This window comes from Ylistrum balloti, unplaced genomic scaffold (assembly GCF_031769215.1).
Source record: "Ylistrum balloti isolate Yb309-2 unplaced genomic scaffold, AGI_CSIRO_Ybal_v1 Utg370534, whole genome shotgun sequence".
Classification (NCBI taxonomy): domain Eukaryota; kingdom Metazoa; phylum Mollusca; class Bivalvia; order Pectinida; family Pectinidae; genus Ylistrum; species Ylistrum balloti.
Window position 1 is genome coordinate 56,322 of NW_026782340.1, and position 17,732 is coordinate 74,053.

Below are 17,732 nucleotides of genomic sequence, written 5' to 3' on the forward strand. Positions count from 1 at the left end.
TCCTCTCGACTCCCAAAGGGACTCAACCTTAAGGCTGACCAATTCGATGTTTCTGACAAATGGAACCACTTTATCGATAGGTCTGGCAGTGACCAATCTCTGTGGATGAATGCGGTCAGTTTTCATTAACGATTTATGTATTTGGACATTTATCATTTACGAAAGCATATCACTAAACACGAATTTTTGGTGTAACAAAATTAGTTAAAATGCTATCAACACCTATCAGAAACTAGAGTAAATAAAATCATAACTCCGACTTCAATATCATATTATCCGGAACGTAAACGTCGTTTAATGTCACATGTCTTGTTGATCTTACAAATACATCGTCACTATGTTCTAGTTGATAATAAAATTTCATTTACATATTCTCACGGAATAATATCGATATCCAATAAACATTTTGATATGATATTAAGCGATGTTATTTTCGGAGTGATACACGTGTATATAACATACTTTTAAAAGAAGATGATATTAAACGATAAGAAACGTGTCGTCTGTGGAAATGAAATTTAAAAACGACATCAAACGGTAGAAACGTGATTTTTTTTCAGTTGGTCTGTTAGGTGATAAGTGTTTATTTTTTTATGAACACATTCTCCCGGAAAATACATACATGTATATGCCATGTCTGGTTTATAATTAATGTGCATTGCAAGGTTGACCAGTGTTACATAAAGTTTCGCAGTGACGGTAGCATTCCGGGGAGAGCCTTACATCATCTAAACGCTTGAGTCTTACGTAATATTTCACGATATATCAAACGAGACCGGTCGTGGAACGTCCAAACAATTCTGATTGAAGTTGTATTGCTAACGTGTACATATTATATATTGGATAAAAGATAGCATGAATAAAGAAACAAAGAAAAAAAAAACAAAACAAAAAAATCAATGCAAGTGTAAATAAGGCAAAGGTTAGGAGATAAGTCGAACACAGATAAATGCTGTCCTTTCTATCAACAGTCATCGAGTAGTTAGATAATGCTTAAGAAGGAATCAGATTGCCTTCGCTCAAATCAAATATGTATAATGATTTCTTGACAGGGAACACTTGCGCCTATTTCCGTTAGACATTGATGAACGGAAATAATGTCCGGAATATAGATTCCGAATCGGAACCGGACCTTGAATTGCGGATCAATTTGATTAGCATCATCAGGATTAGGTTCAATACTGATAGAAATTCATAGTCTTAATTTTATCCGTGATACAGATCCATCTCATACACAGTATATATCCAAGACCTGATCAACCTAATTTCAGTTCTCATCCATTTAATTTTCGCATCCACTTAGCGAGAAATTGCTGTTCGGTAAAATCGGGCGTAAATTACTGGCGAATACTCTTACTGCCAATTCAGTTATGATAGAAATGTAGCCGAGTTCTTATTTTTTCTGACTGTTATTGTCTTCCAAATATTACAGCGTGTTTGGGAACCAGTGATAATATATTGGAATTAAAGTGTACTGATGACACTTTTCTGTACCTCGGAGTACAACAATTACACATCTCGCTTGCGTTGTTTGTTTACTGTCGACTTATATCTAATATGAGTGTGGGAGCACACCTTAAAATGTGAGTACTCCATGAATTTTCATGTGAAAGCTCTGTAGCATACATGTTCTGCTCTACAGATAAATAAAAAATGGGTTTAGAATCTTAAAAGAAGTAACTTGTAGCCAAATCTACCTAAGGATGTATGTCTTTACCAAATAACGAACACGAAATGTTCCACACTGCAACCAGAAGTGACACACATGCATAGTATGGTGTTAAAAGTCCCATGTATTTAGCCTATTGGATCGATTTTTTCCTGATGTGAATAATTGGCATACAGCAATGGACAAATTGGATTCTGAAATGTCATATTTTTATAAATGGCTTGTCATAGAAAGCGGGATCCGAACTCCGAGTGTTGTCACAAGCTGTTCGACCTATGTAGAAATGTTGCCTATCTAATTGACCTACAAATTCGCCTGTCACGAATACAAAGAGACCTGATGAATTATTTAAAAAATATATAATCTGCAAAGATGAAGATGTAATGCCATATATTTATAGCCGAAGTGAAGCATTGACATCCACGGTTCAAGATGTCAGGGAAACTCCACCACAAAGGAAATCATCTGAAAAAAAGGCGAAAGGTTTTCGGTCAAATTGCCCCAATACCCCAAATCTGGAGCTCTATTATGTGTGTTTTTTCCCCTGATTGTTGATTCATGAGATGTCGAGGTTGGAGGTGTGGCGGGAAATCAATGATATATGCTACAGGCGAACACTAGTTGTGTAAATACTGAGGGTTATGTCGGTCCAAACTTTAGTATTCAATATCTACCGGTGTCGGATCTCTGACAGACATAGCACAAGAAGCCTACATTGAAACCATGTCAAGTCTTTTCTCGATTTTCGATCGATACATATAAAAGTACTCCCAATTTTATGGAACAAAGATGCAATCTTTTATCGTAGAGATTTTTGTGTTTATTTGAGATTGGTTTCTGTCTAGACTGGTGTGGTCAAATGATTCAATTAAAACCACGGACACAAACTGACCACTAAATTTGGCCTCGGTCAATAACGAGACGGTAGACAGCCAATTCACATTCCCAAAAAGCCATATCTTCAAATTAATTTCCACTATCACAAGGCTTCCGCAATCGGTTCTTTGACACTTTCATTTCAAATTCTGATGGTTATCTTTGTAAGGAATAATGGTCATTTATAATAGTGACATTTTTATTCAGCTGCATAAGACTTATTTTCAAAATCTGCATTTGTTTTTCAAAACCTCTTATTAGACTTATTTTCATTACGTTGTATAAGACTAAATTTGCATCAAGGAGTTTAATATGTATCAAAATATTTACGAAAAAAAATGCCAATTGGCTGTTTACTCTAACTTCGTTGTCAAACTTTCAGATTTATTTTTTGGGACATGAGAGTATTTCAATCAAACTTCTATGTAGCTCCATTGTGATTTCATTTACGGACGTTTATAAGCAATGTTGACCTCACGTTGTGCATGGAAATGAAGACTCTAGAAAATTTCTATCTTCATCATCCTAATCTCAATGGGAAATATACCGTTTCCGTGTGCGATATGAAGTGAAACGTTTCGATGTACCTGATAATTGGGCAAATTATTGTTTACCTTGTTCTTATTTGAGAACGTGACATTACCCATTTTGATTGACCAAAATAAACATGGCAGGTGTCGTCGATAAATCAGAAGAAGAACACCATTCCGGAACACCTGGTCTTATTCTCCTTGTGTGTTTAAAAGGATTTCGTGTATTTTTGTTCATAGTTCTTAAACTGTCCTGGTTTCATTGATTTTGAACTTGGGTTCCTATTTTCTTATTTTGCTGGCAATTTCATTCTTGATTTAAAAGAAAGAAAATACGAAAAAAAAAACTGTCTAACCGCATATGGTGCTGACAACACGAAATCAACACTTAGGAATCCAACTGCTGGTGTAGACAAAAAGAGGGAATTTTCTTTAAAAGTGAACAGAAATATATATATGTGGAGAAGTCGCCTTGATAGCGTTATCACAACCCTGTGGTATATAAAACATCTTTCATGTAATAAATACTTATATAAAACAGATCATAGATATAGGTATATATTTCAATCATTCAGAAAGCGTTAACGACAGATGATGTTTATTTATTATCGCCAATAATGTTTATGTGTCTGTTGAAGGTAACTTGAAGCGCACATTTATGACGTAACATCCGGTTTATTGATACGCAACAGATGGCTATTAGATTCAGTTAGTTTGTTATGAAAGGCTATCCACACAGTCCTTCAACAATTTTTGCCATTGATGTTGTGTAAATGGCTGTCTTTAGAGAGAAAATTAGTAACAGAGTTCTGATTTATATTCTTCAGGCCTCGAACTATTCACGATCGAACGATCTTATGATGTAAATGAAGGATAGAGACCTCAATAGATTTATAGGAAGACAATTCATTTATAGCTGGTCAATGCCTATGGCGCGAGGGTCAAGCCTAAGGGTCCCAGCAGGCACAGATACTGATAGTTACAGGAATATATAAGGATCACCAGGCTCCTCTTCAAAATAAGATGGAGGTAGGAAATAAGGGAACCAAGTGCTTCTTTAAGACAAAACCCCTGCCATAATCGTTACTAAAACAGGGAGTTTAGGCATCCAAACTAACACATTGAACAATTTACTGACTTCTGTAATCTTAGATGCAAAGCAAAGGTATTTATAGTATTTCTGTCAATGTGTAGTTTAAGGGGTACCAGAATAGAGCGCCAGTCTTGAATAGCGGAGATAAAAAGTGTCTACTGGTCTCTGTTGATATAACAAGCGTACAAAGACTGAAGAAGCAGTGCATGAAGTAAGGGTGTCTTCAATTACAGCCAGTGATTATAAATCAAGATAATTAAAGTAATCTGATTGAATTAAACCGATTACGATTTTGTAAAGCTGAACAGACCAAGGTTTTATTTCAATTACATAACATAACTTAAAATAAGACTTAATCACCAACAAATGTAACGTGTTATAAACAATTAAAATATATTCGATATCTAACTCCAGTGAAGGCTGTTTTTTTTAATCTCGTGTCATTTTTAATATCTATATATCTGTTTATTTTTGGATATGATGGCCGATGAAGGATATGACTTAATGTGAAATAAGTGGGATGGAAATGCGACTAAACGAACGAATAAACACGCACTAGTATTCGGTGCGTGCTAGACATGATTTGATTTCTTAGAACCGCAATGTTCTTGTTAACGACCAACAATCTTCGTGGTAAGGCAATAATGACGTAATCACTAAGGAAATAACGTCACAATTAGAACAAAATGTAAGCCAAAGCACAGTCATAAGACGGGTCTGAAAGTCACAGAGTCATTCTCAAGGTATTGCGGCGCCCCTAGACAAGGCAACAGTGTCGAGAGAGTCATATTAAACTTAGTTACACGGAAAGCACTCCCAAGAGGAGACCTGCTCAGAATGAATGTCTTATCAAAATGATTACACGAGTGATCTTCAACTTACGCAGACACTGATCAAATTTTGAAAATCTCTTAACTTTCAGAGATTTCAAAATGAATGAATCATCCGAAGGAATATTTTGGTCACCAGAAGCATTTGAAATCGACAAGAGAATGAAGTTGTTAGAATGATCAAATTGAGGAGGTCGGCAACAGACTCTGGACATGTACTTTATAGAATGTCTGTCGATTGGGATAAGATATATTTGTTAACTTCTGTTTATTTCCATAGAAAGCTGAATTCAAAGAACTCGTCAAAAGAGAAAACATTGACTGTGACTTCATTTTCAATTTCTATTGACAAAATGTCTCAAAGTTAGAAAAATCATTTTACAACATCGACATAGATCTCTTGAACATGCCATGAAGTTTGACTTACGCTCGTATCGAGTCAATTATCCCAGTTTTAACGTTGAATATATGTAAGGCCGTGTCCGAATTTTCTTTTGTGAAGTTTACCTTTATTGATAGTAAGATGCCTGATTCCACAACTACGGCATTTACATGCCGAAGTTGATTTCAAATGAAACGGACTGTATCATAAATTATATTATGTATGTATGTTATTTGGTAATATCTGGGTTATGAGTAACCAGAATGCCAATTTTTTGCCGTTTCTTAGCAGTGTTCCAGCCGATGATAACGATCAAATCAGACAACTTTTAGACGAATGGAACTAGACGCATATCGGCATTCTAATCTAATTCCGACATTTGATAATCTTGTTGCATCCTGTTTCGTGATCCACATAATGAAAGACTGCAAGTCACTAAATATCGATGTCACTTTTCTATGCGCAAGTTCTTCACTATCAGAAGAAATCCGGATTAGAACACGACTTTAATTTTAAGTTTCATTTATTTTCAACCAATAGACACGCAAGACGTAATTTCGTGATATCGATGTTCATATAGTTTATCCACGGGTGTATCCGGAAAACCTTATAATGAATTAGATAGAGCTATACAAGATTGAATCTACATTACATTGAATCGGTGTGTGATACCTTGTGTAGATTATGCAAATAAAAAAATCTACATTGTCACAAGAATGGTAAAGTGAATACAATAAATAGGTTTGAAAATATCGGAAGATATACGAAAAAAAAAAACAAAAAAAAAAAAAAAAAACTACTTTCACACCATCTAAAGTACATATCAATTGTTACCTATGTATATCATCTTAATATGTTTTTATCTCTCTGAGCTGCGAGACGGATCCCGGGCCGATCGATTAGTAATACACTTCATCTAAATGGTTTTGGGTAGCATGCGACGACCTCCCATAACATGTTCAGTAAGGTAAACATTTAAGAGCTCTCGCCAAAGTGAACCTTGCTGTTGACTGGACAATAAACCAAATAAAAACGAAATATTGTCAGGGTCAAGAGATGAGCTTCTGAGGACTTAACACTTATGACGAACAACAAAAGAAATTCTCTGTGTTAAGGGGATACAGAAAGGTCGTCAGGTTAACAACTACATTTCAGATTAAATATAACCTTCAACGATCATTATTAGAGAAAAACGCAAGAAGATCAGTTAAACACATTATATTCGTAATACAGTCTCTTCGAAAACAATATCAATGTTACAAACGACATCACTGACGAGTCCAAAAAGGACGAAACGGCTGTATGATGCAGTTAATTTCATTCTTTGTCTCTACCTATCTTACTTTAAATCATGAAAAGTTGCTATTCACTTGTGTGTCTTTTGTGTAACATTCGTATGGCTTCATAAGGCTATCGTACTACAGCCTTAGTATTTGTCTCCGTTTGATGTTGGTATAAAATTTGCACATTATGCAAAACATTCCTAATCTGCGGTTTGTCTAATTGATATATATATATATTAAAGGCCTTTCGTGACGTTGGTTTTTTTTTTAATTTACCTTCATCGTGACATCTTTATATAAACATTTGAGTTATTGTAACACTGTTTAATTACTCTCCGTCTCGCTTAATCAGTTTTTAATATGACAGGTTAAAATCCTACACACAAGCATGACGGTTTTAATTGATATACATGTTGTTTGTGCATGGTTCTTATCGTTTACTATCTATCACAAATTCAAAAAGTTATTGTTTTATTACTCGACAAAACAATTGACATCTGTCATGAAAAATTGTTTCCGTAGTTTTCGATGACCTTGTTTGGTTTTCTTTGTTATATTGAAAGTAATTATTTGCAATTCAATGAAGAGCAGACTAAATAAAAAATATCCAGACAGTTCAAACAGATTACCTCTACTAAATATTTGCTGAAAAATGATATACAAATATTGAATAGTGGAAAGGAGAAATGATGTAAAAGGCAATTTTCCCTGCCTGTGTATAACTGTGTAGTTGTTATGTTACTCTTTTGCCAAAAACGCGGGTTTTAAGCGTCTGCAAGAATACCAAACACGTTCCCCGTGCCAAATATACTTATATCTGTGATAACAAATATTTTGAGAATTAATAAAAATATATTCCAGCACAACCGTCTTTTATTGCCAATGGTATTAAATTGAGCCGCTGTTTTGTAGAAAAAATCAATCTATAGACAAAATTACAGACATTTATGTCAACGACCGTGCAAGATTTCTCCTGTGAACAGGAAAATGAATAATTGACCAATTTTCCTGCTGTTGCTTAAATAAGACGTATTAGCTGCCATTTGACGCATGTTTCATAAAAAACCAAACACTTCCGTTTTGATGTTTTGCTTTGTATTGAAGAAATTAAGTGAGACCTTCTTGTACTTCTCGTTCAGTTTCTACCAGAGTTTTCGTTCCTGACAATCACAACAAACCTCTCTTAACGGCTAATGGGCAATCTTATTTGACCTCCGGGTCATATACATTTTTATAACGTAACAAGATGGCGGCATATGTTAGAAAAGTGATTCAAATACAAGTGGTCGTTGATTAAAGGTATTTTCAGTTCGAAAGTTGGGAGATATTGCTTGTAGCGCCTTGTGTTAGTAAACCATTATCAAATCAGACATCTCGGATAAGATATAAAACATTACAATACTATAAATAATTGTTGTTCGTGAGTAATTAGATTTGAATTTTTAAAATTTCCTTTAGATTAGTTTTCATCATTCATTAACCGATTTTTCTAGCATTGCAAATGTCAGGATCCAGTGAAGAAAACAAAACAGCTGTTAGATTTTATTCTTCAACCTATTTTCTGGTTTTTCGTTTGTAAATGGACACCGTTGACATGCTTCAATAACTAACACGAAGGGACTGGGAGAGGAGTCTTAATGAAGAAGTAAACACGTCACAATTCGTTACATGTCGCCTTAACGAAACAGATAGATGACAAAATGACAATCACAACAGGAGATTTCGCGAGAACAATTTTCACATTCCTTGCCTCAATTTGCTGAAATACTGACAGTTTTTGATATGGGTCCCTTATTATAAAATATTGATATGTATTCTAGAGGGAATAGGCGTTTCATTTGCTTAAAACATTTTGAAGGAGGATAGGCGAGGAGTGTTTAAATCCTAAAAAAATGTTTCAACAATCGGGGTGTTTTTGAAATGTTTCAGTAATCCGGATGTTCTAGAAATATTTCAATAATCCGGATATTTTAGAAATGTTTCAATAATCCGGACGTAGAATCAGTATCCTATGAAAAAGTATTCCCATTTCCATTCCAATCAGGAACCTCATCATACGTTCATTCCTCAAAAATCGAAAATTGTATTTTGTTTGAAGTCAATTTCTCTTTCACAAAATAGTATATAGAAAAATGAAATAGAATAACAAATTGTCAACAATAATTACAGTACATTCAGATAATACTCTTTATCTTGTCTTTATATTGAAGCAAGATTCGATAGTCCGAATGCCTTATGTTCCGAAGTTAAAATACCGAAGATTCGATAGTCCGAAATGTCTTATATTCCGAAGTTGAAATACGGAAGGTTCGTTAGTCCGAATGCCTTATATTCCGAAGTTAAAATACCGAAGGTTCGATAGTCCGAAATGTCTTATATTCCGAAGTTGAAATACGGAAGGTTCGTTAGTCCGAATGCCTTATATTCCGAAGTTAAAATACCGAAGGTTCGATAGTCCGAATGCCTTATGTTCCGAAGTTAAAATACCGAAGGTTCGATAGTCCGAAATGTCTTATATTCCGAAGTTGAAATACGGAAGGTTCGTTAGTCCGAATGCCTTATATTCCGAAGTTAAAATACCGAAGGTTCGATAGTCCGAAATGTCTTATATTCCGAAGTTGCAATACGGAAGGTTCGTTAGTCCGAATGCCTTATATTCCAAAGTTAAAATACCGAAAGCGTCATTTTCCCATTTCAATTTTTGTTGTTAACATCCATCACAATACTTCACTCTATGTTAATTTGTATTTAGACAGAACGAGACAATATTTCACATGTTTTGATGTATTTGGGATTCGGAGTAAACTGTTTAACGAGTATTAGGACTTAGTACATGTGCGGTATATTAAATCGTATTACAATAAATCCTACATTTTCATTACTTATTTGTACATGGGAAAAAAAAAGAAATTGAAAAGTGCTATTACCAGGAACAGACCGTAGATGAACAAACCAATCATATACTTTCATTTTCATTTTTTAAGGAAATGAACTATTTCAACTTAGTATAAATTAGTAATTTCATCTAATCTTTCTAAACTTGACTGTATGGTTAAAGTCGTGTTACATTTATCGAAAAATAATTAAAACTGTAAAAAGATAAAGATATGTTGTCAATAGAAAGAATTATTCATTAAAGGTGATGACATACGCCAATTTCAAATTACATGCTGCTACAGGCGTTCACCAGAGAGCCATTTCTAGGCCCTCCTTTATGTGTTTCATTAATTAATGAGTTTCCGTTTAATGTGAAAGAATTACAAAGAGTGAGCAGATAATTTTGTTTCTTATCTTTTATTGAAAATGTTGAAACGGAAATTATCCGCTTTTGTTGTGTTTTATATTACAGGGTCAAAGATAAGTTCGATAAATTTTTTGTCAAATGTGATTGGTCCTTACATATATAAGACAATACCGCGCCGACAGAAAAGTCGGAAAACAAAAGATAATTCAAATATGTTTTCTTCAATTATAACCGGTCCTTACATATTCATGGCAATATCGCTTCGTCAGCAAAATCGTAAATCTTACTATAAAGACAGGAAAGGTTAACATGAAGAACCTTTAACAAGTACGAGAAGAAGACCAGGTGTTCCTGAAGGGTGTTCTCAGCACCTCATACATCACCGACGTCACACGTTGTGTCGATTTAGGTCAATACAAAATAACATATGTGACTAATATGCTCGTTTCGTGATCAAACTTTTGGCCTTTTGTTGTAGGCAATGACACTTGTCTCGGCGCAGCGTAAACTGAAAACAGACTGATCGATATGTTTGTGTTATTATTGAGGCGTATGTAAATAAAGGCCCATGAATGCCATCTAAAAGTAGTTCAATGCTTAAACGTTGCGGAAGGCGCTATAACTTGAACTCCATCTGTTTTAATAAAGCTTACATTGTTGTATGACAACCGTATCTTAGAAATTCAAAAACACACTGCTCAAAGCCATGTTGTGTACGAATTATATGCGTATGTGTCTAGAAGCAAGTAAAATGACTGTGCTTCATTCTTCTGAAATGTCCACAAACCTCACTTCCTTTGTTATTACACATGTAAACTATTCTCCATACGCCCAGTCGTCCCACTAACCCCGATAATTACCTCACCTCCCCCTTCCCTCCCCCCTCCCACATGCCTTCGGATTGTTTCCTAACCATAATTGCGTGTTTACAACCTAACTTTCACTTTCAGTTACAAGTGTTCGAGACGTTTGATGACTTCCGGTTCACTTTGAACGCAATGAGATTTTACGTTATTTTGATATACTGCGATTGTATAAACTGTTATCGGTCAGCAAGGATTTTTCTTGTTTTTTTTGTTTTTTTGTTTTTGTTTTGTTTATGTTTTTGTGTTTCGTTACGGGATTTAAAAAATCCTATTCGGCCGGGCGATTCATCTGATCGTACACTGTCAAACGCCAAATTAACAAACGAGTTTTAGAAGTGGATGTGCCGTCTGCATTTTTAAAATTATAAATTATAAAAAAAAAAACCATCAAAGCATCTAAAACACTGTTTGTCGCTGGTGTTCTATCGCCCCAAGAGAGTCTGGTTATTGTATATATATATAAATTCTATCCATTTAACATTGACCCTGGTTTTTGGTTGCAGACATGAAAAGTAATTTTATTGTCTTTATGAAGCAATGCATTCATTTTACGACTTTGGCGGAAGCAACTAACGATTGGCGCTTATAAGCGATTCTTGTATGTCAATACATAACTACAATAAGTATTTAAGCAATGACGATTTTGCAGATATGAACCTTAAAATGCACACTGCTCTATACAGCTGACGAACTTTTTAAAGAAGTAATTCCAATGAATGATAATCATATCGTAATTATAATATAACTCATTGATGACGAATGTAATGATATATTTATCTGATAAATGATAAAAAAATAAACAAATGAATGGCTAGATAAATAAACATTCTGCTTTTGAAATTTTAATAATTGCAGGAATTCTGGTTTATTGTGTGCAGTCATGTTGTCTCTCTCATTATTTTGGTGCCTCAATGACCCATTGATCTAACGTCTGCGAGCACTGAGCTTATACACTAAACTTTCTTGAAAAATATTTTAGAAAAATCAATGACTAGAAAAAAGGCATTCTTTGCTGATACCAGTAATTGAACAAGCATTATCGGTAAATCCTTGACCCACCACGTCACGTGGGCACGCGGGGGAGGAATAGTTGACTGTTATCTGATGAGGGTCTAATGTTCGTTCCTAATTATACCTTGTAGATGAAAGCTCTGATATATCTCATTCCGCGATACCTTCTCATCCGTGTATCGATAATTCAGTATGGCTCGTGCAAGTCTTTAGAAGTAGGTATATCACGCTGTATATCATAAATAGGAATTCCACTTCTTACATTGTCACTGATAATCAATTTATAAACTGCACCATGTGTTATTTGTAAAGAGGTAGGACACATAAGGCCATGATTTGACAGCGTATTTTATAGGCCGTTAAGTGTCCTTTTCTACCATACGTCTTTTTAAAATTACACACGTGTACTGTAAGGCACTGCGGGTTATCTAAGTCTGTAGGTAACCGATCAATGCGGAATGTCTTTCACCATAGATTTACGCTAGTGGACAATAAAGTATTGAGTCTTATATTATGGTCGTCTTGTTTAAGAAAGCCTACACTATTACTGAATCTTAAAGAATACGGAGCTGCGAGAACAGACAACAATAGATTCAAACACTGGAACGTTATGTCATAAACTGACCGAAATAATCACTGTTTGCTACAGATGTAGCCCATTGCCCTATATCATCCACACGGAGAAAACTTAAAACCTGCGCTTCACTGAAAGCAAAGCACTTTTACTGGTCAAAATGCGGGAGCGAAGCCTGACAAATTCCGATCTTTAAAAAAAGGCTAATTACCGGTTGTATGGAAAATGGGTTCTGATGAAGTGTATAATGCTTCATGATGACAGGTTGGTTTGTTTTTGATTTATTTAAAAGAGCTACTGGTCGCTGAAATCGGTAAGACTTTTTTTTCGAAGTATGTCTGTTTGTTGAAGTTCGATTACTTCAATATAACTTGACAATATTCCTTTTTTATCGTTAAGGACATATGCTACTTTGCATACTGTTCCGCAATATTTGCTACCTGAAGAGAATTTTTAGATCCTTTCTGCAAAGCATTATCGGCTTGAGTTTTGATTCAGTGAGGCAACTTTAACACTTAATATTGGTGATTGTTAGGCGAAGTTTTGATATATATCTCAACGGCTTAATGCAGGTGTAATAATATGTGACTTGTAAATGACTGCTCCCTCGCCACAATTAATGTAGCAATAACTGATCCCTGATCCGGGCTCTTGAGCAGCATGCCAGACTCCTCTGTATCAAGAACGCTTCGTGTTGAGTTTGATCTTAATCTGTTGGCATTCATAAGCTCATAAATGACAAATGAATGCAGTTCAATGGTTTTAATTATATTTGTCTATATTTGTTTTTATAATAGAAGAAGGAATGCGGGGTTTGATTCCCGAAATGGAAGTGAAAAGGTAGCAGGTCACCTGTCAAACCACTTGAGCTTTCCACGTGTACTCCGACAATAAGACCCCTTGCCCTTTCATCAGGGCGAACAAGAGTGTTTCGCAACTGATGTAAGATAAACGAATTATCTTAATAAAGAAAAAGGACCTTAATCTGTTTACACTTCTAGCAAAAATTCCTACGCCGATAACAGTTCATGAGTTGGTAATACACAACTGACTTTAGTAATGTTACATCGAAGGGATGTCACTCAATCAATGGTTGTTATAACTTAAAAAGTTAACTGCATCACACAGATTTTCGTCCTCGTTAGATTCATTAGTGATGCTAAGGGACTTAATTTTGAAGACGTCTTGTCAGCATGTTTTCCTCTGTCCAAGAAGAAATAGCAATAATTCTGGTTAATAACGACCTTGGGTTAACTTTTTACCATAACAAAGTAACATGTATGCCCTTGGTAACAAATTTACCATCAATATTGATCGAAAGGTTTCATTATAACATGAAAATTGACGAAACAAAAATTCCACACAGCTGTAACAAAATCGCAGGGACAAAAGAAATCTCAAGTTTATTAATAAAATACAACCGTATAAATGACCAGGGTCTTCCGCACGCGCGATGGTCAAATTTGTTAAAAAAGACTCCTTTCCATAATAAATACCTGTCTTTAAAGACCACTGGTTTCGTAACTTTAATGTTTCACAACTCGTAGTAATTGAACCTATCCATAAAGACCACTAGTCTATAATGTACCTGATGTAATATAATTCAATTGGTCCTCTATATAAAGGCCATCGGTATATAACAAATACCTGTCTATAACGATCACTTGTCGCGAGACCCTATGTAATTCATTGTAATTAAACATCTACATAAAGACCACTTTCTAATACAGACCTTAACAGGCAGGTTGTTTGATTCTTTAACTACAAGGCATGTTAATGTCTCCCTATACGTGACAAATAGTGACAGCTATCATCCTTTTTTTACGTCAAAATAATGTTTCACATAGATTTTCTGCATCAATAATTAAGATAAAAAACATGGCTTCATGTTATAAATTTGCTTACTGATTTAGAAAAAATATCCTGCAGACGTTTGACCTTACTTAAGAGACTTCTTATCAAACTGTGTCTGTTTACGTGTAATGTGTGGGCCGAGTGATGCTAGGTATAATGTACATTAGAGCTGACGTCATAGAGCAGCGTGATATATATCAAGTGATTTTAAGGAAATTCATGACTCTCCGAATTATCAATATCAATTATAGGGATGGAACGAACCCATGTGTCAAAGTAACAAGCACTCTCCAAATTAATTGACATCTTTATAAACGTGCTTATGTTGCTTTGGCTGGGCGAGTCTGATTAAAGTTAGTTGTACCCACGAGAAATACGAGACTATATTTTTAAAAGCACTCATTACAGTTTCCATGCTAAAAGGTAAGCACATTTTGTTTTTTAAATAAAAATATGTTTACGCGCACGAACGATTTTTTCCTACAAAAATTGCCATTAAAGGAAATGCGACACACTCAGATGAACATCACAATTTGTCTTAAGTATAGGTTCAATGAACTCCAGTCTCACCAATAAACACTGCACGATATGAACTGCATACAAAGCATCCCTTGGGGTAACGTTTACGACTTCATTGCTCAAAGTCAAACAAAGTATAAAGAATCCTGTTGCTGAGGGTTAAAAGTGGCCATAATGGTAATGGCTAATGAATAATATGTACAAGCCTCCCCGTGGACGTTCAACAAATGATCTCCCTTTGGACGTCGAAAAAAATGTTTTTCCGTGATAGATATGTCATAAATTTCTGACATAGGCGTCATAAACGATATAACCGTACTGGAGGGCGCAATAATGTTCACGGATAAAAATAACGACTGGTGCATTTTCATTTTTCTATTGGGAATACCCGACTTTTGAGTGGCGTGATTACTAGATTTTAGTGTTAATCGATGCATTTGTTTACATTTTTGAATGATGTAAATCCATCAATATAGCAATGTGCATCGAGTTCACAAACAATATACATCAGGTCAAGTTGATGACAAGCATATCTCACTCATTCTCGTTTCATAAATAATCTTAACCCGTCTCATTCAATTGTTTTTACTTGTCTCATACAATACATTTTACCTGTCTCATACAATAGTCTTTACCTGTTTCCTACAATTGACTTTACCTGTCTCATAAAATTGTCTTTACCTGTCTCAGAAAAAAGTCTTTACATATTCATAAAATTGTCTTTACCTGTCTCATACAATACTCTTTACCTGTCTCAGACAATTGTCTTTTCCTGTCTCATACAAAAGTCTTTACCTGTCTCATACAACAGTCTTTACTTGTCTTATACAATTGTCTTTTCTTGTCTCATACAATTGTTGTTTCTTGTCTCATACAATTGTCTTTACCTGTCTCATACAATATTCTTTACCTGTCTCATACAATATTCTTTACTTGTCTCATACAACAGTCTTTACTTGTATTATACAATTGTCTTTACATGTGTCATAACGCAGTCTTTACCTGTCTTGTGCAATAGTCTTTACCTTTTCACACAATTGTTTTTACATGTCTCATACAATACTCTTTACTTGTCTCATACAATTGTCTTTACCTGTCTCATACAATTGTCTTTTCTTGTCTCAAAAATACTCTTCACCTGTCTCATACAATACTCTTTACTTGTCTCATACATTTATCTTTACTTGTCTCATACAATACCCTTTACCTGTCTCATACAATACTCTTTACTTGTCTCATACATTTATCTTTACTTGTCTCATACAATACCCTTTACCTGTCTCATACAGAAATTCCTATCCTTCACGTTAATGATACGAGGTTTATCAACTGTTTTCATGGATGAAACCATTCACACTTAAACTCACCGGCAGCACTTATTTACCTACAGCACGTACCTGTAATCCTTACACACAAAACACTCCTGATACTACTTCCATCCTATTTAGATTGCTCCTGAACCATAACATGAATTTCATTATAAAAACCAAATTGAATTTCGGCATTAAATAAAACAACAATGTGATCCACTATAGAACGCATTACAAAACTTAAATAAACATGGGTAGATATAGTTTGACTATCACATTCGGACTCTCGAATTATATTTTCACTTCCCGTCATGACTGTTAAACGTTAATTAATCATCTTTTTGTCTACACAAACACATACGTCGACACTTATATATGGACTATATATTCAATGTATTTTTAGTAATCCTTCTTTAACAGTGTTTTGTACCAAAGGACTGAAATGTTTTTCTTTATTTCAAGTTCTATAATCGAATGAAAAGAAACAGAATTTTATACACAATTTCCTGCTTCAAAAGAAATACATGTGTTACAGACGAAAATTTTAAGATTCTTTCACGAATCTACTTAGCCTGTGTTAGAAATCGAAACGAATTTAAGATTCTGTTTATCGGATAACTTAGACACTTTTGCAAACATTTCGGAAAATGATATTTGATGGAACTAATATAAAATTTAAATTGGCGAAATTTTATTCCATATTGCTGTCTTTGGTGACGTCACAAGGCAACTGACGCCTTGAAATTATGACGTCACAATTGACAAATTTTGTACCTTCACTTTAGCAAATCACAACTCCGCTAACAAAACCGTACTTCATATGAAATAAAGTCTTATCTCTCTCGTGCTTATATAGATTTTTGATAAAGTTTTACAAAAAATAGCCATTGACTTTATAAAGAGAATGTTACTTACCAAACAGTAAAGCTAAAACATCGCTTAGCGCCAAACTCGCCAGGTAGTAGTTAGTTACAGTGTGCATGTAGATATTTTTATAGATCACAATAAAAGTACACAGATTTCCGGCAATTCCTGTCAAAAATATCGTAATATACACGGCTGTCAAAACTCCAACAGTAGTCAAACCCTGTGTCTTATTTCCAAGATTAAGAATTATAAACTGCTCCAAATCAAAGTCGCCTTCTATCACTACGGTTGTGTTCGTCGCAAGAGACGTGCTCTCTATCCTTGTGTTGTTAAAGTTATCCCCAGAACGGATCCCTGAATGAGTCGTGCCATTGGACATGTTACTTAAAATTGAAGAATCTTTGAACACATGTTTTGATTGTCGAGTGCTCGATTCATAAGTCTATTTATAGAACAAAGTGATCACCTTGTCCTGATTTTTGTGAAGTCCATGGCGTTGTGAACACAAGCAAAAACAAATTCATTATTAGCCTCTGGTATGACACTTGCTGAGCGAAATGACTTTTGTAAATGCCACCTGAAATGTTTTACACGTGAAATCTTCGTCGAAAAAACGAGAAAAAATTAACTCATATCTTCACAAACAAACTACTATTTCTCAAACCAGTGTCTATTCAAATAATATCACAATTTCAATATTAACTAAGAAAAATGGTTCCTTCAGTATATCCCATTATTCTGTCTCGATTGCAAAATCTAAGCAAATTACTCGCACAGTGTAAGTATCGTCCGCTTTTTTCTTTAGTATTTAAAAGAGTACCCGA

General features: G+C 34.8%; 1 protein-coding gene across 1 annotated transcript in view; it reads right to left on the reverse strand.

The window, feature by feature from the left end:
* The window catches only part of LOC132555981 (pyrokinin-1 receptor-like), a 55,297-nt gene extending 38,010 nt beyond the window's left edge, over positions 1–17,287 (reverse strand). The window contains exon 1 of the mRNA XM_060220367.1: positions 16,957–17,287. Coding sequence (XP_060076350.1) covers positions 16,957–17,287 — 331 coding nt within the window. The remainder of the gene's footprint in view (positions 1–16,956) is intronic.
* Positions 17,288–17,732: the final 445 nt, after the last annotated feature.